At 39.9% G+C, this 25,475-nt stretch overlaps 1 protein-coding gene and 1 long non-coding RNA gene across 3 annotated transcripts; one reads left to right on the top strand and one right to left on the bottom strand.

Annotated features, from left to right (window-relative positions):
- The first annotated feature begins 2,099 nt into the window (after nucleotides 1–2,099).
- On the top strand, nucleotides 2,100–16,994 carry inka2 (inka box actin regulator 2). 2 transcript variants are annotated; one of them, XM_031302081.2, is made up of 2 exons: nucleotides 2,100–2,716; nucleotides 13,703–16,994. In XM_031302081.2, the coding sequence occupies exons 1-2, from the start codon at nucleotides 2,645–2,647 to the stop codon at nucleotides 14,945–14,947; spliced, it is 1,317 nt and encodes a 438-aa protein (XP_031157941.1). In that variant the 5' UTR covers nucleotides 2,100–2,644; the 3' UTR covers nucleotides 14,948–16,994. The 2 variants fall into 2 exon arrangements, with proteins under 2 accessions (XP_031157941.1, XP_035858220.1); XM_036002327.1 differs by lacking the exon at nucleotides 2,100–2,716 and adding an exon at nucleotides 12,307–12,505.
- On the bottom strand, nucleotides 3,834–24,813 carry LOC118495294. The gene is made up of 2 exons (XR_004897649.1): nucleotides 24,670–24,813; nucleotides 3,834–4,256 (listed from the first exon to the last, which is right to left on the bottom strand). It is a non-coding gene; the product is annotated as an uncharacterized LOC118495294 (long non-coding RNA).
- Nucleotides 24,814–25,475: the final 662 nt, after the last annotated feature.

Genomic DNA, 25,475 nt, shown 5'->3' with positions numbered 1-25,475 from the left:
GTTTTTTTGACATGCTATACTGACTTTTTTCACCATAATATAATATGACTTTTTTCGACATACTATACAACGACTATCACTTTTTTCGATATACTATACTATCACTTTTTTCAACATAATATACTATGACTTTTTAAGATGTTTTTGGCATTTTCAAAATACTACTGTATACTGACTTTTATATCACTTTTTTCGACATACTATACCATGATTTTTTAGAATTGTTTTCGACATACTATATTATGACTTTTTTCGACCCACTATACTATGACTTCCTTCGACATGCTATACTATGACTTTTTTATCACTTTTTTCAACATATTATACAATAACTATCACTTTTTTCAACATGCTATACTATGACTTTTTTAACACTTTTTTCAACATACTATACTCTGGCTTTTTTGACATGCTATACTGACTTTTTTTCACCATAATATAATATGACTTTGTTCGACATACTATACAATGACCATCACTTTTTTCAACATAATATACTATGACTTTTTAAGATGTTTTTGGCATTTTCGACACACTACTGTATACTGACTTTTTTATAATTTTTTTCGACATTCTATACTATGACTTTTATCACAATTTTCGACATACTATACTATGACTTATTCATGACTTTTTTCAACATACTGTACTATCACTTTTTTATCACTTTTTTCGACATACTATACTATGACTTTTTGGACGTACTATACAATGACTTTTACTGACATTTTTTATGAATTACTATAGTAAATATCAGTGAGTCTTAACTGAAGAAGTCAAATAGCAAAGACACCATTGTCCTGTGTGTCAGGTTAGATAGCTGAGGGTACTAGGAGAATGCTCTGAAGGTTGTGTGTTCAAACCTTACATGTTGCAGTGAGTTTTGAGGTCAAATATACAAAATGAAAAATAAACCTGTGTCTCAGGTCAGATAGCACGAGTTGTTAAGAGAATGTTTGGAAAACAGAAGCATGTTTGCGAGTATTCATGATGTTTTTGAAATACTATATGATGGCTTTTTCATGACTTTTTCAACATATTATACTATGACTTTTAATGACTTTTTTGACATACTATACTATGACTTTATCAATATGCTATACTATGAAAAAAGTCATATTATAGTATATCGAAGAAGTCAAACTAAACTATAACTTTTTTCAACATACTGTACCATGACTTTTTTATCACTTTTTTCAATATACTATACTATGACTTCCTTCAAAATACTATATTAACTTTTTTGGACATACTATACTATGACTTTTTATGACTTTTTTAAGACATACTATAGTATGACTTTTTTATCACTTTTTTGGACATACTATACTATGACTTTTTGGACATACTATACTATGACTTTTACTGACATATGCTCACATACATATACATATACATATGCTCATATTTCAGCAAGAAAATAAATTCAAACCGTACAATGTTCTACATCTTTTGGCACTATTGAACTTTTAAAGCCAATAATTTAGTTTAGGGTTAGCTTTTCAAAAAAACTTTAAATATTCCACATCTCTTTTCAATAAAATTCACACTAATTAAAACCATTCCACCATGTCCTTCATTCCTTTTTTTTTTTTTAGCAACACAATCATTTCATGGTAAAACAGACCTCATATAGTTTCCTTGACATCTTTAGATTGAAGGAGATGCAGATGCATACACATATATTGAATGTGCTACCTTTCAGAAATGTCAAATCTATATAGTGAGGGAGGGAGTGGTAAACAACTTCCAGATTGGGTTTCTTGTATATGCAACTCTTCCTTCCCCTGCTAATAAAGCCTTATATCCGGGTCACGCAACAAAAGCCTGTGGCTCAGGTGTTTCCTCTCTGACCGCAGTGAAGGTGGCCAGGAAACTGTCCCTATGGCTCGTTTCATGACACATATGGTTTCTTTTCGCTACATCCTCCTCAAACTTCCTCCTTCAGTCTAATGAGCTGCAGCAGTAGCTGCAGAATCTGTTCTAGGGTCTGTCAGTGTTGTGGGATGGAGATATTTACGCATGCTCTTTCACTAGCCCCAACTATTAAATAGTTCAACCTTGATTCAAATATTTCCAGATGTTTTCGTCTCTCTCTCTTCATATCTCTGTGAAATCTACTCGTCCATGATAAATAACGGATCCCCGTCTGATCCTAGTTTGAATGAGTCTGTCGAGAGGTTTATTCATTGGAGGAAATTGAATGGGCAACGTAGGCGCTCCTCTTGAATGGGAAAATAGCAGAGGGGAAAAAACGGGCTGAGCCACACACACACACACACACACACACACACACACACACACACACACACACACAGCAGACTGACAGTATCCAAGCAGCGGCTGCTGAGACACACACGCACGGACTGAGTCTCTTGATGCAGCCACAAGAAGGACTTCATTATCATTTTTTGGAGTAAACGCATTTTCGTCATCAGGAGTTTTTTTCATTACAGGATTCGCGTCATTGCAAGCCGTGCGCGCATTCCTCAGCAGGATTTGCGCATCTCCAATCGCAAGTTGTTTTCTGCTCTCCGAGAGATCGTTGTTTGAATTTTCTTCCCCAGCAGAAAGCTCTCATAGTCATGCTCGAGCGGCGACTGGCGAAGCTTTTCATCTGAAATTCTTGTATTTAAAAAAAAAAATGGAACAACAGCTCTCTAAACCAGAATGCAAAAACATGGATGCGTGTCTGAGGCGACTGAAGCAAGAACTGGTATGTTATGTTGTATCTACTGTACTTCTACTATTGCAATCATCTCTAAATTATGCAGTTCTACTTTATTAATGTGCTTATTAAACATATAACAGTGTTAATGAACAAATCGACATGCTTATGTGCGCACCAATATCAATTATTTTCTCACAAAACAAATATTCAAAATAACAGCTGTGGTGATTCTTTGCATAGCCTATTACACGGCCTGACATATCTCCCTCATATTCTAGTTTTTTTAGTTCAGTTTGGGGTGTATGTGTATTTTTTAAATCGCATTAATCTGTGTAAGCTTGAGCACACCAGATGCATGAGTACATATCCTCCTCCTCTCTGTCCACGCATCTGGGACAGATGTTTTAAGCTTAATGAGCTCAAGACCGTTTCTCCTTTTCTCTCAAAGAGAAGGACTGCTCTTGGTTCATAAAAATAAAAAAGTAGTAAGATTCGTAGTAAATTTAAATCATGTGTTGCAATAAACTGGAGCTAAAACGATCACGATTGACAGAAAATTATTCAGCAACTATTTTCATAGTCGAATAATCGTTTGATTCACTTTTGAAGCAGAAATGCCAAGAGTCGTTGTTCTGGCTCCCTAAATTTTAAGATTTCCTGCTTTTATCTGTGTAATATCATTGTAAACTGAATATCTTTGGGTTTTGAACTGTTGATTGAACAAAACAAACAAAACATGTTAAGGCCTTACCTTGAGCTATGGAAAAAATTACTCACAAAACAAAATTGATTTATCAAGAAAACAGTTTAAAAAAACAGATTAAGCGATAAAGAAAATAATCGTTAGTTGCAGCCCTATAACCAACTGCTGCAAGGTCTTGCTTTTACAGTGGAGTGAGTGAAATTGGCATTCATCACATTATTATGCCCTAAATCAATCTGTCAGTCTCCCTTATTTAATATGTTCACATCTTCTCTCTAATAAACAACTTTGTTTGATGGTGGCAAATTTAGAGTGTTGTCTCTTACCCCTGTCCTTGAGATCAAAATCTGTAAGCTGCACCCTCACACTCAAATCACTTGGCAGTGACACACTGTAGACCCATTTTCAAAGGAACCTTAACTGGCACAGATTTCATTTGGAATCATCTTCAAAGCAGACTTTTTTTTTCAATCCAGCCACTGGCCCACAGAAAAGCCTCGCATGGCTGCGTGTTTTGCAACATGATCTGCTCTTTGACTTCTGTGAATTGGCTTCTCCAAATTAGCCACACGTCTGTGAAGTGGCACTTGAGGTTGTTGGGATGTAGACGTTGATGCCAGGAGGACATGTTGTGTTATAGCTGCCATATCAGAGTTTGGTAACATAATAGAAAAAGTGTCGCGCTATGCCGGGGATCAAACAGGAGAATAGAGAACAGATGCCGGTTGAAAAGCCAAGGCAGTCTCCCCCTGCAAAGGACCATGTGGGATGCAATCTGTCGTTTAGAAAAGCGAGGGGTGTCGATGCCAAGGTTGTCACTTTTCTTTCCACTGTGACGGATTTTTATCCAGTGCCCACTGGAGAGTAGTAAACCAACTCCATCTGCAACGCAGAGATCACAAACATTTAACAACCGTCTTTCACCTGCTGCAAAGTCGATTTTTTCAATAAAGACTGTAGTGTAGGTTTTAAAGGACCATCCAAGTTGTTTTGCATGTTTGAGTCCATATACTACAAATCCCATACTTTAATCACAGATAAACATTTTGCAAACCATGCTGCGGTGTTAAAGACATTTTTCAGTTTCAGGAAGTCATTGGTTTCCATTCATTTCTGTATTGTATGAAAATCTGTAAGCAGACTGTTAAAACTTGCTTGAGTTGTGTACTCCATCCCACTTATTATCAAGTCTCAGTTAAATTTGTCAAAGATAAATCAGGATAATGCAGCTTGATTGTAGATTAATTTGACTGCACTACATTACCCATGCCACAATAACTTGGCAATAATGCAGACTTGTTGTTCAGCGTAATAGGAAGGAAAATCTATGTAGTTTAGTTCGCAGTGTCATAGAATGTGAGCATAGCATTCAAATTCTGCGTACAAGTCACGTAAATTACAACTCTGAAACCAGTGATTCACAGTAGACACCCTGAAACCCAATGCACCATCAGCTCTAAAAGAAGAAGAGTGTCATACGAAAGTGTGAACACTGTGTCAGGGGTCGGGGGAGTCGTCTGTGTGGGGTAGTGTCGGGTCGCGCTGGAACATTTGACCCCTGACCTGACAAGCTATTTCTCCTAACTGCTGACCACATCCAACACACCAGTGATACTAAAACTCAAAGCTGACAGATTAGTTTTTAAGTCAGTAGGGTATCATCATTTTCTTCCTTTCTACCAACTGAAAATAGAGCTTGTGAACAGGCTGTTAGCTCCCATTTGTTCCTATAAAAAGCACTGCAAGGCTCCATAGAAATCCTGAAGATATAATGGCAACAAAGAAATATTTTTAAGTCCATGCATGACTCATTATCCACACAACAGACAAAGAGTCATGAAAAAAAAACATAAGCCCTTCCTGCCTGCTCAGAGTCGAAGACACAAAGCTGACATGACTTTGAGTCATCTTGTCTAAATGTAGGGTTCACACCTGCACTTCAGACACTAAAGTCAAACATGTTGGTGTCATCACTGCTGAAGCTGATTTCATATGCATCATACTCTTTTATCTCTTTCCCACCTGAGGCACATTTCGAAACATGACTGTCAGCTTGGAATTCAACACCTAAGTCAGCAAGAATGAGGTCATGAAATCTGAGAAAAAAAATAGTGTAGTCTGAATAGCTTGTGTGCCTTAAAGTTGAACATTCTTTGTTACCTTTAGGGTGTGGGATCAGAAAAAGGCACCCAACACAAAGAAGTGTAGTGGTTGAACTTTAAGCTTGTTTGTTTGGTGCCTCCCGATCTCCAACCTGCCCTTCCTTCCCCTCGGCTAAAATTGGCCTAGCTCTTGGAGGCAGCTGCAGGGTTTTGCATGGGTGATCATTGTGTTTGAGATGGAACCGCTAACCTTTTTACAAAGCCTGTTTATCATTATGAGACCGTGCACACATAACCTGCGGTTCACAGAATGGAAATCACCAACAAAGATGTTTAAGATTTACTGTTTTAAGACACAGTTGAGTGGTTAATTACGCTGCTGCTGTAACCACACATGACCCCGCTGGTCTGAGATTAAGTCTGAGAGTTGTGTATCTCCTCTCCTCTGTTTACTTTCATTTGAAGAAAAATATGTGGATTATTTCTCATGGGTGTTGCTGTGACTGAGGTCTAGGTCAATATAGCTCTGCCTCATGTTGTTGTGTCTTTGGGGCCTTCAAATTACATTTTGCCTGACGTTATTGCTTTGTCTGTGGCCAGGAGAAATTGGATTTTTGGAATTGTTCTGCTTCTAAAATGGAAGATGTGTTGTAGAAGATATTAAAGCAGCAATAACTGATTTTTTGGGCCACTTGGGGGCAGCGGAACAAACTGTAAACATTGATAAATTATCACAGTATGAAGTTGTTGTGGTGAACATGTTTTCATACAGACGCCTATTTACACATCCAGCTGACAGAAAATAACATTAGCATTTATTTGGAGTCGTGTTTTGGACACCTGACAAATATCCATTCTCCTTTTAGCTCTGTCTTTGGTCTCCACCGACTCCTGAGAAAAACATCTGGCTCTTCAGCTGCTAAATGCTCCACTATGTTTACCAGCTAGTCGCTAACTTTGTTTGCCTGCTGTTTGGTGCAGGGCAGGTAGTGGATAGTGGGTTTAATAGAGCTTTTTTCCTAAAATCAGCTGCCTGACTGAAAAAGAAATTCAATGAAAACAGTGATGAGTGAATCAAAACAGTATCATTGCAGGCCATAAAACCAAAACAATGATCTAAAAGATGCTCTGTAGAGCTAAGGAAAACTGCAGATTTGGGTGATAAAACTCTCCGTGGGTTCATAAATACATTACACATAGTCATTTGATCTAATGTTTATATAAAAATATGAAAAGCCTTTTAAAAAGAGGCCCATTTACTGCCACTGCATTTATAAGAAACTTCAAATTCCAAAATGCTCTGTATAACACACTGAACTGTACTGGCATGTACACTATATACATAACACATTACTATGCATTTCATAATATAATGCATTAAAGCCTATGGAGGCCCATTTAATCCCAATAAATCACTGAAATCAATGAGCTTTTAAATGCTAATTATGCTCCACAACGCTCAATCCACCTATCATGAAAGCTTTTGATATTAGACTAAGAGGGGGCAGGTTCTGGAGTCTCTGCAATATTAATGTCACACTTGATGTTACAATTGTGGGCTGGAGAAGTGGCCGTGCACTTTCACTGCCCACACGCGAGGTGCTGACGTCAACTGCTGTGCTATCAAAGATCTGTCTAATGATCATTGCTTGCACTGTAGACTTTCAGCCAGGAAGACAACAGATTGGGTCCCAGATTTTCTCCAAATATCATCTGCCAAAAATGATGATACGGATCCTAATCACCCTGTGTCTCCCACAGCAGCATCGTTTAAGTGATGGTGTAAATGAGCTCTAGCAGGAAACAAGCTATTAAACCACCTCCCATCTCTGAAAAGGCCGTTAGGGAGTCTTTGCTGGGTACCGGGGCAGAGAAGCAGTGATAAATTTGGTTTAAATACAATCTGTTTTAAGTCCTGTGTTGTGCTCACGGCATTGAAGTCGAAGTTACATTTTAAAAATACATGACGATCATCTTTTTCCAGAAACAGTGTTTCTTGCTCAGGTTAACCCACAGAACCCACTGTCAGAAGTTTTCACAGTAACAATTTTTAATTTTTTTTGGTACAAAGTAGTTCCAATGAAAAGTGTTCACATTGCATTCTATAGATTATCTAACCCTTGCTTTTAAAAATTACCTATATAAGCATTGGGGGAATTGATGCCTCTTTCGGCAGGATGGAATATTGTTTGCCAGTGCCTTCCGAGACTGTTCCAAAAATGACTTCACTTTTTTAAGCCTGACCCTTAGGGTTTAGTTAGATTTAGGCATTGATAATGAATCAACACACTACCAGTATGTTTAGAATGGTACTGAATGTGTAGGCATAAGAAATACTTAAGTTAAGGTTAGGAAAACATGGTTTTGGTTAAAATAACTACTCGGCCAACAGAAGGGACAGATTGAGGTTTGGGATTTAAAAAAACAGATCATGGTCATGGTTAAAATAAACTCCTGCTGACACTTGACTGACTCCATGAAACAGGATGGGAACAGCCTTCAGTGTCTGACATTTTGTTGCCATACAGAAACGCACACAGCCACTAAAGGGGCTTTGTAAGTTGCACATAGACATTGCATTAACAGGTGCAGTCATTTTTCTTGGGAGGACAGTCTCTGATTATCCAGAGTAATCATGACAAAATAAAAGTTCCTGTTGATTTTTTTAATTGATTTTTTGGTGCTGGGAGCACCACAATAGAAGTTCCATTTACCTTAACTGTACTAGGGTTGAGGCAGAAATATAAGAGACAAATATTTCAAAATCTGCACAAATAAAACCAAAAATATCTGCCAGGCAAGATACTGCTGTTGGTGTAGTTCAGGCGAACCAACCCTTTAAAGTCCTGCCTTATGTGAGGACTAATTATATAGTGAGACATGCAATAGTAGCATATCAACATATTGAAAGTTACAATTATAAAATTTGGGTTAAAAATGTGGATGTCTACACTTAGCGACCACTTTGTCATGACATCATACAAGAGGTATTTGTGTCCCATACTCTTTTGTTGAACATTATTCACACTTCTTTCTCTCCTGAACATGACCTTCATGACATTCGGAGCAAACAGAGTCACCATGTAGCCTTTTTGTCAAAGAGGCATTCATTGCTGTGTGCACAGTGATTTATTTATTTCAGTGAATGCTCCACAGCTTTTATTGCACTCTTGATCGCAACCTCGGGGCTGTCCACAGCAGTCTGTGGCGTGTCCAGCAGCTCAGTCACAGAGACCCTCTCTGTATCCCCCGGACAGAGAACCCATTCCTGTCCTTGACCCACACAGCCCACCATTCATTTTTAATTAGGGGTGGAGGTAGAGGGAGGGTGGAGTGCACTAGCTGCTGCTGCTGGCCAGCTCCTTCTGAACAGGAAAACCTTTTGGGTCTGATAACCTTGGCCTCACTGTTTCCTCCAGCCAACAACAAATAATCAACAACCGTGAATAGCCTGTATTTCACAGCCAGAAGAGAACGCTGGTTTGTTTTTGAGTTCACATTTGTGTGTTTATTTCTCACCTAGCAATCCAGTAAATGTCTATCAGTGAACACAACATAAAACCCAAAACATGCATGCATGCCTTATAAAAAGACACTGACTTCATTCAAGCGAGGCATGTTTGGGCATGTGTGGATATGTCAGCTCAGTGTGTTTGCATAGTGAATTTATTTTTTGCCTTCATAACTGAAGAAGGTTATATCAAGGCTGTAATTAAGGCAGAGAACTCGACCTCAACAGACAGTAGAGGGAGAGCATTGATATAGTTATACTTTGTGGTATTTAAATCACTTGCATATTCAATGGTTTCTGGATGCATCTTCACAGTAGATGGGCCTTGACGTGAGAATATAAAATAAAGAATCACCAATCAATTGTTTTAAATTAAAACGGCCAGAACCTTTTAATAAGCATCCATTTAACATTAATGCAAGACTGCCAGCCATTGTTCTTAAAGTTTGAAGCCTTCAGCCTTTAATTGGCAATTATATATGGTTGGCTGGCATCACTGCAGCCAAAGAAGAAGTAGTGGGGGGATGAAAGGGGAGAATCTGGACTGCCCGTTTGTCTTTCTTTCATTCATTTAGCAGATTTAAACTCGGCTTGCAGTTTTAAAATGATATTTTTTATAAAAATACACGCTTGATGGATTAAATGGCTGAAATAGTTTGGAGGCATGCGTTCAAAAAGAAGATTTGACTAAACTTAACAAGACTGAGTTAATGATGCCAGTGTTTTTGGGCATTACCAAAATTCCCTGCAGCCCCAATTTCATCACAGTTCTCTTAATAAATAAGATTAGACAGTTTTTTTTTCTCATCTCTATTTTTTTCTGGGTAATACCTTGAGGTGCTTGTGTAGGTCCTGTCAGGTCTGCATCATCTGTGTCTTTGTCCTAATGATGCCCTGAGCTGATTCACACATTGTTAAAGTGAAACATCTCAGGATGAACAACATTGTTGTTTAAACTAGAAACCGCCGCAGGATTATAGTCACTTTTAGCATCCTGAGCAGACGGCACAATGAAGGTTGACAAGGCTGACATATTTGTGCCACAAAGTTCAGCCTTGAAATGGCAGCGGTGGAGCGCCTGAAGTTAGTTGGCATGGTAAAATAATGGGGTTTAGTTTACTACTGTTCTTCTGTTTGTTCCGCAGGGCACAATATGAATTATTAATGTAGCCTTAGAATAGAAATGCCAGTAAACAACTCAGTGTGTTTTAAATAACATGGGGAAATGCCTGCGTCTTGGGGATAATGGAAAAGTTGCATGTGAGTGACAAATTAGAGTGTTTTTGGTAAGCGTGTGCAAACAGGTGCAGCCCTTTAAGACTGCTTGAGAACGGTATGCTTAGCAGATAATATTTCAAAAAGAGATTTAATACATTTAAGTGGTCCAGATTTCACCAGCAGCTCAGAGTGCGGTAATCCCTCAGCTGATCCCTGCATAAACTTTACTGAAGCCACATATCTGCCTCTGAAGATGTAACGACAATACATAACTGCGCGTCATCTTGTTTGCAGACTTGTTGACCTTTGATGTTGAGGAAAGTAAACCGTGACTATGTGATCTCTTCCAGCCTCTCCCAGGACACAGCCAATTACAGCTAATGAAGTCAGCCATATGTGGAAGACACAGAGAAAAGAGACAACCTGATTGTGCTAATTACACGTACCTTCGCTGCCTAATTTAGCGAGCCAACGGGAAGCTCAGAGGCTTTTGTTCCCAGCATGTGCATTGATAGGCTTATTATCTGATCTTAGAGGCTATTCACGCCCCCGTGCACCTATTCAGCCATATGTTAGAAATGTGCAGACTGGATTTAATATTAATGGTGTAGGGTCAGATAAGTGCCAAGGCACAGACATGTTAGTATATAGTGCTGAATCAATTTACAGAAAATGAATCAACAATTATGATGATCAATTAAGTAATTTATTAAGAATGAATGCCAAACCATCTCTGATACCAGCTTCTTAATGTAATTGTAAATAAAATATCTTTGGTTTTAGATAATTATCTTTAATAGATTACATGATAATGGAGAAAATAAGTGGCAGAATAGTCACATGATTCCTTTTATTAATCATTAAATTATATAAGAAAGTTTCACTGTTCTAAAACGTTTTGCAAAGTCAAATCATTTATTTTAAACTCAAGTCTACAGTCTTTGAGCTTAATGCTAACATCAGCATGTTAACATGCTCCAAATGACAATGCTAACATGCTGATTTTTAGCAGGTATAATGTACCATGTTCACCATCTCAGTTTAGCATGTTAGCATGCTAACATTTACTAATTAGCATTAAACACAACGTACAGCTGATGAGAATGTTGTTAGTTTTGCAGGCTATTTGGTCATAAAGCATGTACTGAACAAGTTAAACATTTAACCTGATGATGGCGCTAGATGAAAATGTAAGCGATAACCATTTATTTCCTAGGGGATATAAACGTATGTACCAAATTTCATAGTTGAGACTTTTCACTTGAAACCACAAATGTCATGTGCCATGTGCTAAAACAAAAACCAGGGTATCACCAAAGTCAGTAAGCTTCATCCTCAGGGGAACATGAATATCTCTGTGGCATTTCATGGCAATCCATACAATAGTTGTTAAGATATTTCAGTCTGGACCAAAGTGGTGGACCGACAAACTGACATTACCATCCCAGAGCCTAAGAAAAGCCATTGGGGCAAACAATCCTGAGGTAGATATGTATTGTATTGTAATGTATTGGAGTTTTGGTATATTTGTATATTGGTATATTATTATATTATTATATTATATATTGGTATTTGGTATATTGTTTTTTTCATGGCTACAATGGGGTTTTTTAAATCTAAATGTAGATCATTTGTCTGTTTTCCCAGAAAACCCCACATTCTGCAACAGTCCCTCCTCTCACGGTGCTTAAAGGTTGCTTTGTTTATGATGCCGTACTGCCAGTTGTCTTACGCAGCTTCTTTTCCCACCCAGGGGATCAATGCAATCACTGCTCCCTCAAGATTAAGTATCACAGCCGGGTGATGTTACACCTACAACCAACCCTCCCCACCATTCTCCCATCTATAACCCCCTCATGTGTTCTTATGGTGTCATCCATAATTAAATCCATCAACAGTTTTCTCTTCGACATCTTAACATATGGCGAGGGATCCTTCCCCATCTCACACACAACGCTCCTCCCCCTCTGTCTCACCCTCCCCTCTTTCCAGCCCTACTCATCCGGCTGACTCTCACCATCCCTCTCACTCCTCTCATTGTCAGTCTGCCCCCCCTCCCACCCTCTACACACACACACATACACACACTCCATTTGGGGATTACAGTCTAGACGGCCAGTGCTGATTGGTTGTCACGCCCAGCGGTGTCCCCCGATTGGAGAGAGATACATATAGGGGCCTTCAGACTGATCTGTTTGAAAGGTGAGAGAGGGTGACAGGCTGGCAGAGGTGCAGACTAACAACAACAGAGAGACAGACTGGGATATCTTTACCCCCTGCTTTGTGACAGTTTATAGAAGGTAAGGTGTGGGTTTGATTTCTAAAGATTTATTATTTATATATATAAAGTCCTGCACATTCTTGTTTATCATTTTCAGATATTCTATTTTAAACTACTGACATAAATGATTGACATACATGATTGAGGCCTGTTTTACGTGCAATAAACTGCATGTATGTGTAATTGACAGTTATCTGTGTTGTTGCGATTTAACCGACAGATGCTGACAGACAGCTTGGTTTATAGGAAAAAGAAGTGTTGATCAGCGTCGTCTTTTGTAGGTGTGCTTTAGAAGCTTCGAAACAACATTTTCCCACAGACTTCAGCACATTTATCAAAATTCCTCGCACGCTTTCAGTTGTCTTCCCACAGATGTAAGGTGTTTTGTTTTTTTAAAGGAGGCCTCCCTGCAGGTTTACCTTACTCCAATGTGAGAATGTTCTTATATGAAGAAGAACCTGTTATATCAAGAGAATGATTCAAAGGTCTGGGTCAAATGATTCAAGTCTACAAGTTAAGACACAGGTCAAGATGCTGCTTCTGGGCTTTCTGTCTGCCTTCAGGGCAAGGCGGTTGGTCCAGATCACATGACACAGGCTCTTAAACAGATGAGAGTAAAAAGAGAGAGGAGGAGGAAAAGTAGGAGGATAAAAGCAGAGTGTATGATTACTGCTGCAGAGAGGGAAGTAAGAGTGAAGACAAAGAGCTCGGAGGAGGGAACAAATATGGATTAAAGTAAATGGATGAATGCAAAATGAAAAACAGATAAAAAAAAGCAGAAGACTAGTCTGTTTTACAGCTGTCATTGGTTGGATCATGTCTTGTATGCAGGCCATATGGGGCCTGTCACCTAAAACTAGGTCACATGACCCATAACACACAAGAGAAGAGTCTAACCAACACAGAGACAAAAAGCAGGACTGTTGGTGGTGTGACTTTATTCCTGAATACATGTATTTAATGCCTTTGATGCTGCTAGTTGATGGTGTGTAATTGGATTTGTGCTGGTGCTGAGATAAATGATTAACAAGAAGGGGGGCAGTGAGGAAATCAGTCTTTGATGGTTGATGAGAAGGGCCCTGCAAGAGATAAAGGAGTCAAATGATTGAGTTGATGACCTCTACAAGGTCTTTAACAGTTAAACCGAACTGGACATTTTGGATTTTTGTCTGTCATCATCATCTATTTATCCCTTTGTCTCTCTGTCTCCCTGCAGCTGTGTATGAAAGAAGCCGGAGATGGCCTCCACGCTCAGATGAATTCAATGATGGGAGCCCTTCAGGAACTCAAGCTCCTTCAGGTTCAGACAGCACTAGAAAACCTCGACATTTCTGGTCGGCATATTAACCGAGGACTCCCACATCCAGCGCCACCAGATCCTCCTGAAGCATTAGCTACAGCGGCTTCAACCTCAGGCAAGGGTCGCGGGTCCTGCTTTAGCCAAAACATGCTCGAGGAGGCCAGCCCGAGTTCGATGCCAAGTCCGAGGCCGTCTCAGGAGAGCAGAAACACCTTCAGCCGTGATGACAAGAGCCTCTCTCGAAACAGAAGCAGCCTGGGAACATCATCTTCCTCGGCATCCAGCCTTGAGAGTGAAAGCGAGGGAAGTGAAAGAAGCGCACAAAGCGTGACTGACCTTGAGTCTATACCCAAAAGGTGGTCAGGATACTCCGCCCCACAGGTGGATTTCTATGGACCAATGGTGGGAAACCCTCCACCGGAGCCCTACCCTCAGCCACAGGCTCCCGGTTGTGCTCAGGCGGTGGACCTTCCTGGAATCCTGTACAGCCTCTCCAGAGAAGGCCCTTCGTTGGACAGCGACTACTCCCAGGACAGCACAGACGATGCCAGCGACTGGACTTCTTCGCTCATGAGCCGCAGCCGCAACCGTCAGCCCTTAGTGCTGGGCGACAACGTCTTCGCCGATCTCGTGGGCAACTGGCTAGACCTTCCCGAAGTGGAGAGGGAAGAATGGGAAGAAGAGGAGAGGAGGAAGAGAAGAGAGGAGAGGATAGCAGACGGAGAGGTGGACAGGCCAGACACCCCAGCTCACCCACTCCGCCTCAGCCGCTCGCAGGAGATCTGTAGGAAATTCTCGTTAACCACAAACATCTTCAAGAAGTTCCTGCGCAGCGTCCGGCCCGACAGGGACAAGCTGCTCAAGGAGAGGCCTGGCTGGATGGCTCCGGAGCTGCAAGAGAGCGACCTCTTCAAAAGGCCAAAGAAAGTGGCACCTAAAAGTTCAAAAGGCAGCTTCTACCTGCCCTTCTGGGCAAATGGACAGCAGGGCAAAGGCAGGCCATGTCCTCATTTAGCTGAAGCAGAGAGGAACCACCAACACCACTTCCCCCAGCTCCACCAGCAGCCATTTGCTGGGATTTATTTAGACAGGAGACAGCCAGAGACTGGTCTTGAGAAAATGCAGCCCTTGTTTGACTACAACACAGCTGTGTGGGTCTGACAGTGAGTCTCGGGCCAACAGACTGCCAGTGATGCCAAACTGAGTGAGTGACAGGTGCTGGGGGGGTTTGGCTGTGCTGGAGGGGGAATGAATGAATGATTGAATGAGAAGCTTGGAGACAGTTATCTTCCAAAAATGACCCAATGAGCTTCACGCCCACAACAAGATTATCAGGGCAACATTTTGTCTGACAATCCTAAAAACCTAAACCTTGTTTGCTGTGTGTGTGTGTGTGTGTGTGTGTGTGTGTGTGTGTGTGTGTGTGTGTGTGTGTGTGTGTGTGTGTGTGTTTGTCCTGGAGAGTGTCTGAGACAGAGAGAAACATGTTTTGAGGATTTATGCTGCAAGTTTTGTATTATTAAAATGTGTGCATGTTTGGTTCTCTGGATGTCTTAAAAGACGGTACATTAAAATGGACATCTTTCTCAGAATGTCACCATCATTACTTTACAGATCTTCATGAAATAGCCACAGACGTTTTCACTGCTATGCTACAGGACTCTCATATATCTCACTTCGTTGCATCTATGAATAGAAACACCAACTGTTGGATTGCATGGTTACCATTTTTATTAGTGATGCTGCAAACAGCTGTTACTGAACGCACTGCCACTAAATAGTCATGAGCTCACTTTTGTTTCCAACAGGCCTTGAAGCCCTGGACTCAGGTTTAACTGACCCCGTCCGTCTCATTCACCTAGCTCAGGGAATGAATGTTACACAGGAGTAAACTATGAGACACTGCCGCATTGAAATGGTTTTCAATACAGAAAAAAAATAGAGAAGTCCTGCCTCATCTCATTTTGCCTAGAAAGACGCAACAGCAATACAGTGCATGACTTCTTCAGAGATTGCACATTAAACTTTGAGATTTGTCCATCGTAATCAGCAATGTTGTGCTTGCCGTTAGAAATGCTTGTTTTTGTTCTCTGCCATGTAGACATGGCACATGTTGAGTCAATTGTCAGTCCTCAGAGAGGAGGGGGTAAAGATGGCAACGCCAACCCCAAGTACTGGACTGCCATCTGGTACCTGGTCGTTATGTAAAGCTCGTTCACCACAGCCTCAAAGAAGATGCAAAACAGGCTTGTTTAATCCCAAAGCTTTGAGGATGAACTGAATTATGACGAAACTGTTACATACTGTGTAAACACAGGTGAATACATCACAGGGCTGTAACAGTGATAAGACAGTTGAAAGTGGAGGTACAGACCCGTAATCTCTATCAGACAGTATCAATGTACAGAACATTGTACATATTTATCATCAACCAAACATCACCAATAAAGGAACTTTACTGTAATATCCCATCACATGTATTTCATTATTCTGCACAGATAAATATGTCACTGTAACATTACAATAAACAACAAGACCACACAAGTATTTAAACCACAAACTGATGAGTTAATCTTACAGTATCTATTCTCTTGTATCATAAGAAACCGTTTCAGTGTTTTTCATTTCAAGCAGCATTATAACAGTTAGAAAAAAACTACACAAATTTCCTTCACAAATTCACATAAATATCATGATTCCCTCAGGATTATAGATGACACTGCCCGCTCCAACTCAAAGTACATTGTTTTTATAGAGGACCACTGTTATGCAAGGACAATCTAATTTTCTAACTCATTATTATTATGTAAAAGTGTTAATATCACTCAGTTTTAAATGGGATCCTAGACCAATCAATTTAGCCAGAAGGGATTAGGCCTTAGGTCTTTTGAGTGTCTTGACCAGTCGATCCATATGGTGTTGTCTCAGTATTCAGGTCAATACATACTTCAGAGGGTCCAACACACCCAGACTGTTTCTGCTGAGAAGTTTGTGCTATGAGGCACAGTCTGAGATGTCATATCAAACAGTATGTTTATGTAAGTGTAACATTTATGTCTTCCTATTTACAGTTGTCTAAGTGTCATTTTCAGCACTGTTGATATTTTTCATCAGGGTTCTGCGAACCTTCAGTAGTGAGCATGTGTCATGTGCACTGTAAAACTGTCACTGACTCTTTGTAAATTAAATCTGTTTTCAAGAAATGTCACTCTTTGTGTCAGATGGTGCATCTGTTATTGCTGTTAGTTGTATTAGTGTGGAGCTGAAACTTTCCAGAAAGCAGACAAACGGCATCCTGATATATATGTTTGGGCAAAAAGGGTCAAAAATAATATCACAATATTAATTAGAATATTTTCTTGATATCTAGGCATATCGTGAAATGGGAAACTGGAGCTTTTGATTCTTCACGCAATCTCCTTTAGCAGATGAAGTTTGCAAAGTAGTTGAGATATTTTCAAATTCAAAACACATTATCACCACTTCAAAAAAAAAGAAAAGAAAAGCCAAATGTGCTCTTATACTGTATATTCATAACCTGGCATACAAAATAAAGGAAAATATAAGACTCTAGCAACCAGCTTTTGCTTTCAGCCCGATTTGTTTCTGCCGTGCTCTTCATCCTCACTATAGTAAAGTGCTGCTGCATGACTAACAGGTTCATTGAGGCCAAAGCCAGGAAGTCACTCACTGCCTGTGCATCAACTGTGCACTAAATTGATTCTAAATCTGTACAACAACTCCATCAGGGTCTTCAATAAATAAACAAAAGCAATGTGAACTCTGCAGCTCTGCAGTTCATCACAGGTTCTTCAGGACACTCATCCCCAAGATGCTTTTTATGAGATACACATCAAACCACATCAGTCAGTTCATCGTTCTGTCCCCGAGCACTTCATCCAAGAAAAGCAAGTAATACCTACTGCTTAGGTCCTGGGCTGTTATAAAAGATATCTGCTCTACAGTGTAGAAATAACTCCCTCACATGATAAGCTGTGGCACTTTTAGAGCAGAAACAATGTATCTACAGTATTAATTGATCGACAGAAAACTAAACAACTATTTGTATAATAACTTAATTGGTTAAGTAATTTCCAGCAAAAATGCCAGATATGCATTGGTTACTGCTTTTCTATTGTAAGGATACTCTGCTTTTATGTTTTATATCATTTTAAACTGATAACAGAGTATAACTGGGCTTTGACTGTTGGTCAGAAAATTGAAACAACAATCAGCATGGTATATGTTATATGTCAATATTGTTAATAATCGTTAGTTGCAGCTCAAATACAAGAATGAAAAGCCATAACTTGCCTCTTAAGGTAATGGGTCATTCTAAAACAGTATAAAGTGAAACCTGACATTTACGCCACAGTACAATACTTCTTCTACTATCTGTTACTTTTATCTGCTGCCAAATGTGTTCAGATCAATATTCTCTCAGCTTTAACCCCATCTCACAGGAACACTTTATAACTTTACATAACACTGACACGGGTCAGTGAAGATTAGTGTGTGTGTGTGTGTGTGTGTGTGTGTGTGTGTGTGTGTGTGTGTGTGTGTGTGTGTGTGTGTGTGTGTGTGTGTGTGTAACAACAGCTGCAACTGTAGTCCCTTCTCTTCTGGCTCAGTTTCCCCTAGGATCCCAGTAGTTGATGCTGACTGCCGTCTGACCAACACCACCTCCCCCCTTTCCCTCTTTCCTCCCTCCCTCCCTCCTCTCTGGTCCCAGCTAGTCAGCTGTCGCTCTCTCACAGCCTCACAACACTCCCACCCCAAATCTGGGGCACAATGCCTGAGTGCAGCACAGTCGTACAATTTTACAAGTCAGAGAGTCTGCAGAGCTCAGATTCAAACAAGGACTGAACACAAAGATAAGAGTGTGTTACGATTCAGCACTCAACTGTGACTTATTGCATGAATGTAACGATGGGGCCCGTGAGATGATCATATAAAAAAGAGATCTTCATTAGTGGGGGGAGGTGAATGGGTAATACAGTGTATGCATTTATGTGTGTGCATGTATGTTTCTGTGGCACCTTTGGATCTCACTGTAGGCTAATTTTCTGCTAAGCGCTCACCTTTCAATAAGCCCTCAGCTGTGTAGCCACACAGCTCTACCTTGGCCCTCAGGAATGCGCTCATATTTCACTTTTTATAATCGTCAGCAACTAAAGTTCAGAATCGTCACTCAGTGCGGCTTTTTGCAAGGAGTTCCCACAAGAAACATGAGACCCCTTCGCATACACACTCAAACATGCTAAAGCTAGCACAACCATAGGTCATTTGTAGTAGCACATAAACACCCTCACTTTTGGAAATGAAAGACTACATCTTAAAGCCACAAAGCAGAAACAGATTTGGCAGAGAGATAAATGCAAGAGTTAAATCTAGGGTGAATTATTTGGGATTTAACATCTGGCCTCTTTGCAGTGCAATGCTTATCGTTCAAGATAAGTCTCACACTCTCTTGTTCTGCTAATGCACGAAAGTGGAACTTCACAGACGTGAAACGATTGCATTAAACATTATTAACTCAAGCTTGTATCGAGGGGAAAGGGGCCCAGAAATGCATTAATAACACTTTAAAAAGGTTCATCGCATGATATGCTCCTAGTCATTTTTGCATGTACAGTCAAACATGTTTGATGTGTACACCCGTAAAATTAACATGTAGGAATGTAAGATATTGGGGTGTATATGCATGATAAATGCATGCGGTTAAAAAATAAATGCTTGAAACAATAGCTGCATACAGACTAGTCTCAACACTAACAACACTTTTTTGTTACTTTATTAGTGTCAACACTGATTTTAAGCAGGACATACCGCATACGTAGTGTGCACATTTATGTGCTATGTAATATGGTAAGTCGACTTATAGTAGTAAAATATATCAAGGGTAGAGCTGGGAAGACGGAAATCAATATCACTTAAGAAACACTATTATTCTGATATCAATGTATGGCAAATCTATGCAAAAATGCTGAATAAAAACAAACAAAACAATAAAATAATGTTCAATGCAATGAACTGTGTCCCATATGCATTACATCCTGCAACAGATAAGTCAATTAGTTGATTGCTAAAACATTAATCAGCAACGTTTTTGATGATTTATTTATCATTTTAGTAATTTCTCAAGCAAAGAATTACTGGTTTCAGCTTCTCAAATGTGAGAATTCGATGCTTGTTTTTGCCTTATAGTATGACTGTAAACGGGTTTTGGACTGTTGTTCAAATAAAACAAGCAATATGAATAGATCACCTTTAGCTGCAGGAAAGGTATTTTTTACTATTTTCTGACATTTTTATTAGAAAAAAAAAACTATACGTTTCTATTGAAAGACATTATACGATAATATTAAATTATTGTGCAGCCCTAATTGATATTCTTATGTGCACAGGCATCGTTCTTGCCAATTTGAACAAACATTACAAAGGCAGTAATGTGAGTAGTAGTACAGTAGATCTACAGTATGTCTGGTTGGACTGCCATTTGAGAGCAAAATGCACCCATTGACCTTCACTTCATATGGTGAAATGCACCAAAACAGTTAAAAAAATGTTCTTCATGAGTGGGAAAACTTTCTGAACATAGAACTTGTGTTTAAAAATGCATCCCAGCAGTGCTAAATATCAACCTGACACAAAACAGCACCAATTTTGTTTTTGGTCAGACTGCAACATGAAGCTCCCTGCAGACCACACTCCTCTGAAGCTGTGATTGATGTCTTGAGGTGCTCTGACAGGTGAACCTAATACACAGGAATGTTTCCACGCTTTGATCTCCTTCCTGCCTGCCAGCCTTTTGTGAATCAGAGGAATTCAGTGTATATTTGTACGAATGCAGTCTGACATTGGTCTGACTCTACCACAGACTGGCAGAAGTGCTGTCGGTGCTGTTGTTTCAGGGCTTTCGGCTCTCTGACTCCTGCTGTGTCCTGCCCATGTAATGTTCTTGGGGGGTAAAATCAGACACAGCGATGGTTCACGGTTGGGGTTTATTCTAGAGCTGAAACACTTAGTCCATTAATTGTTTAGTGGAAAAAAAGGTAAATTGACAACAATTTTGATGATCAATAATCATTAAAGTCATATAATAAGACAATCACTGGTTATAGTTTATCTTTTCTCTGTTTTATGTCATTGAATACATTGAATCTAACGACATCCCCTTCTATGGGAAATTTTAACATGCATCTTCACTATTTTAAAAATAACTGACAAAATAAACAAGAGAAAAATAATCATCAGTTGCAGCCGTAATGTTTGCACATTAAAAAGCTAGTTTCAGGTTGTGAGTAATAGCAAAAACTAAAAACAGGGACAGCTTCTTCAGTCTAATTTGTTCCACTTTAATATCCACCTAAAAAAACATGAGCTGTAATATAATTCAGTGCATCACTCGTTCTGAGTTTTTACTCTGCCAGGTTAAACTGTAACCTTAGCGGGTGGTGCTCCGGGCTGATACTGGGGCGAGAGAGGTCACCAGCACAGGGCTGACACACAGAGACAAACAACCACTCACACTCACATTCACACCTACGGGCAATCTAGAGTCGGCAATTAACCTAACCTGCATGTCTCTTTGGACTATAGGAGGAAGCCAGAGAACCCTCAGAAAACTCAGAATAATCAGCGATGGATCTTTGCCCAATAAATTCAGTAATAAAGCAATTGTTTATTTTCTTGGATGAAGTTTATAGAGCTAAAATTATAAGTAGATTAACTGTTAATAATATTTCAGGATTTGCTATGTAAATTAAATATTTGGGTTTTGGTTTGTTGGTTGGACAAGACAAGTAATTTGAATAAATTAACTTGGGATTTATGATTAGGACTTTCCGATCAATCCAGGAAATAATTATCGGATGAATTAATAATCTTTAGTTGCTGCTCTATACAGATAAACACAGCTACCATCTAACTTCACATTAGCGGCAGTGACAATGTGGGACAAGACAGTGACTAATTTTTTTCTGTTTATTCCATTTCTGTCAACACAAGTAGCATGAAGCCTGCTGCCTCCCACACTGACAACAACACAACACATTATTAAGTGATGTTTCCATTCACCGCTTCTCTGCGATAATTTGGGAGATCATCTCATTGCAGCAGCTTCAGATCCAAGTGCCTGCAGAGCCGCATAGCGTGGAGTTTTTATTCTCCTCTTCAACAGTGTCAGATCGTTCGTCATCATTAAACAGGAGCTGGGTTTCCTGCTGCCAGTGATGGCTGCCGGCCCAGTCAGAGGGGAAGACTCTGCCACCACCAACATGACCAACATACACTCAGATCAGAGGTGACCTCTGCTAATGGCTCAGCGGCCATCGTTTAAAGGAACATGGCGACGTATTGGGACTTTAGCTTATTCACCCCCAGAGTTAGATAAGTCCATACATACCCTTCTCATCTCCGTGCGTGTCGTAACTCTGTCTGACGCCCCCACCACTAGCCTCGCTTAGCACAGATCCTGGAGGTAACCGACTCCATCTAGCCTACTGCTCCGAATAAGTGACAAAATAATACCAACATTTTCCTATTTACATGTTGTGATTTGTATAGTCACAGCGTGTACAAATAATAAGGTCACATGAGACACAGCCATCTTCTAACCGTATACAAACTGGGAACTATATTCTCAGAAGGCGAAGCACTGCTACTTGGGCGGAGTGATTAGAGCAACACCTGAAAAGCACCGTTGTTACTCTCTGCTCCTCACCACGGGGCTTCTCGTGTGCTGCGTGCAAATCACTCTGCCCAAGTAGCAGAAGTAGCAGTGCTTCGCCTTCTGAGAATATAGTTCCCAGTTTATATACGGTTAGAAGATGGCTGTGTCTCATGTGACCTTGTTATTTGTACACGCTGTGACTATACAAATCACAACATGTAAATAGGAACATGTTGGCGTTATTTTGTCACTTATTGGGAGCAGTAGGCTAGTTGGAGCCGGTTACCTCCAGGATCTGTGCTAAGTGAGGCTAGTGGTGGGGGCGTCAGACAGAGTTACGACACGCATGGAGATGAGAAGGGTATGTATGGACTTATCTAACTCTGGGGGATACGGTGAATAAGCTAAAGTCCCAATAAGTCGGCGTGTTCCTTTAAACTTTGCCTCCCCCTCAACAACAAAAAAGCATACATTTTCATGAAGGCCATCCAATTCTCTTAAACCCTCAAACATTAAATAATTGAGCCTTGTACTCAGCCGGTCTTATCTCTGCAGGGTGTTGTTTTCATGAAGTGACTGTTTGCACTCACACTTTTTTAAACACCAATGGATAGGTTATACACACACATATACACTCCCTCTGTCCTCCACCCCTCGCTCTATTAATTTCTTACTCTCCTACTTTTTTTCATTCCTGCACACACACACAAATAACATACACGCACATCACCCCAGGGGGTCTACCTCTTCCCTGCTTTCATTAAATCATAAACTGCGGGCCAATGGGGGTTCTTCGTCATCATTAATCCAGATTAAACACAAATCTCCAGTTCTGACTCACACCCACAGACAGTTATTTAATGCTGCATCTGTTACTCAACAGAAGTCATCATCAACGACCATTTTGTACATCTGTTATTGGGAAAGTTTTTTTTTCACAACTCAAGGTTTTTAAAGTCTGTTCTTTTCAACCATTTGCTCATAAAGTGATCTGTTTGACATTTGAAACAGTCTCTCCAAACCCAGCTAACTAGTCTGTCCCTGCTGTCTCCCCACATTTCCCTCCACGTCTGTCTCAATGCCAGAAGAGCTTTCTAAAAGAGAGGAAAGATTAGTGTGGGAGAGAGAGATGCCTGTAGTTGACTCCTCAAGTTAATGTATTTCCAGGCTGAAGCAGAGCACTGCAAGGTCTCTTTAGGTGTATTAACAACAACAATCTGCTCCATGGATTCTTTATTAGGTTGTAGGGTTGGAGTTTACTTTTCACAGGAAACTTAGAAATGTGACATAGGCCTCATCACTCCACTGTGTGGCCCAACAAAACACTCCCAATCATTGCAAGAAATATAGTATCTATGTATAAATCTGAACCCAGAACTCTACCTGATACACAGCAGCAGGGCTTAAGCAGTGCCCAGCGAACGAGACACCGCACAAAACTGACATACTGCACCAGAAGCGCCAGCGCTATGAAGGGTTAAGGTTAGGTTTGGGTTAAAATGTTAAGTTAGGTCAGGGTTAGCACTTAAGGTTAGAGTTAGGTTAAAAGACAGGCTTTGGGTTACATCTCGTTACTTATAAAGTGAGTCTCATCATCATGTATAATTAATTATGAAGTAGATTATTGCTGCAATTGCCTCATATTTATTCATTACAACGTCCACTTGTAGCAGGGGTGTCTGTGTCTTGATGCCTGTGCAGTATGCCTGTGTTGTTGTTCGCTGGATATGACCTAGCAGTTAATGCCAGATAGATAGACGATGGGTTCCCATATTGTGAAAAAAAATATTTTCAGGTTTGACTTTATTGGAAAAGGATAAATAATGACAGACTTTTTTCTCAGCTTATGGATCGCTAAGAAGATTTCCAGATTTCCTACCATCCATTGAGTTTGTGTTTTACCTGTAACAAATTTTATGAACGGATCTGTGTCTATCTCAGGAGTTCTCCATGCATATCAGGGCAAAATGCATATAAGCTTAAGGCTGGAGATGAACGTATCACCAGCATAAACTGCAGTTCAACTGTTCACATGTGATTTTGGAAGAAGTAAAGCTTTGAGTTAAAACATCTCACTTTTGCTTCACTGAATACAAAGTGTAATTGTGATTACTTATATTGTTTGTGACGAGACCATGTTGAGTCTCTCACATGGCCAATATTGCAAAAAAATAATAATAATGCAAATAAACAATGTGCTGGTTCTTACCTTTGAGAGGTGAAAAAAGTAGTTAGGTGGTCCAGAGCAGGCAGTAAAGAAAAACTCAATTTCAGGATTAAAATGACAAGAGTTGATGCACAAACAAGTAGGCCTATCTAAATGTCAGCAGCAGCATTGATTACAGCAGACATTATCATGTTAGCATGTTAGCTCCATCAGCGGCAGGTGTTTTCAGCTTCAGGTGTGTTACAGCAGCCTAGCAGAGCAAATCAAGGGGGTGAGGTGATGACACTTTAAATACCCCGCTTTGAGATCAAAGGGTGCGTTTGATTTATGTTGCAGCAGGTAGAGTGTGTTATGTGAGTGCAGCAGTACAGGTTAAATTGTCTGCCAGTTTTCGGCAGTGACAGTACTCATAATGCAGAGTGAGTTTTATATTGTTATATTATTGGGTCATTATTATTGATGTATCAATATGTAAGCAGTATGCCTACTTTATTGTTGTCGTTAGTCAGGCTGGAACTAATTTTAACTACTTCATAACTAAATCTTAATTTAAAAAGTAACTGGTAACTAAAATCTAAATACTAAGTAAATTTTAAATTAGGCTACTTATGCAGATAAGTTGCATATGAACGTGATTTGTATCCAACAGAGTTGAACTAGGAAAACATCATTCTTCATACTTTGCTTTTTCCTCCCATCCTCCCTTCTCTCACCCTTCATGTGGCCTCAAGGGACGGATTTACTAATCATGGCCCAAATTCTGTATGCTATCACAACAGCATCCTATTCCCTTTGTGTGGCCCACGAAATTCAAAGTCTTCCTCATCATGTATGCTGGAATGTTGGTT

Source organism: Sander lucioperca, chromosome 6, assembly GCF_008315115.2.
Source record: "Sander lucioperca isolate FBNREF2018 chromosome 6, SLUC_FBN_1.2, whole genome shotgun sequence".
NCBI lineage: Eukaryota > Metazoa > Chordata > Actinopteri > Perciformes > Percidae > Sander > Sander lucioperca.
Note: the sequence above shows the minus strand (reverse complement) of the source record. Positions and strands in the feature narration are given on the sequence as shown.

Excerpts from the sequence above, each read along its gene's own strand:
- inka2 (XM_031302081.2), top strand. The coding sequence starts at position 2,645 with ATGGAACAACAGCTCTCTAAACCAGAATGCAAAAACATGGATGCGTGT. Across the intron at positions 2,717-13,702 it reads GGCGACTGAAGCAAGAACTG|CTGTGTATGAAAGAAGCCGG; the intron begins GTATGTTATGTT and ends GTCTCCCTGCAG.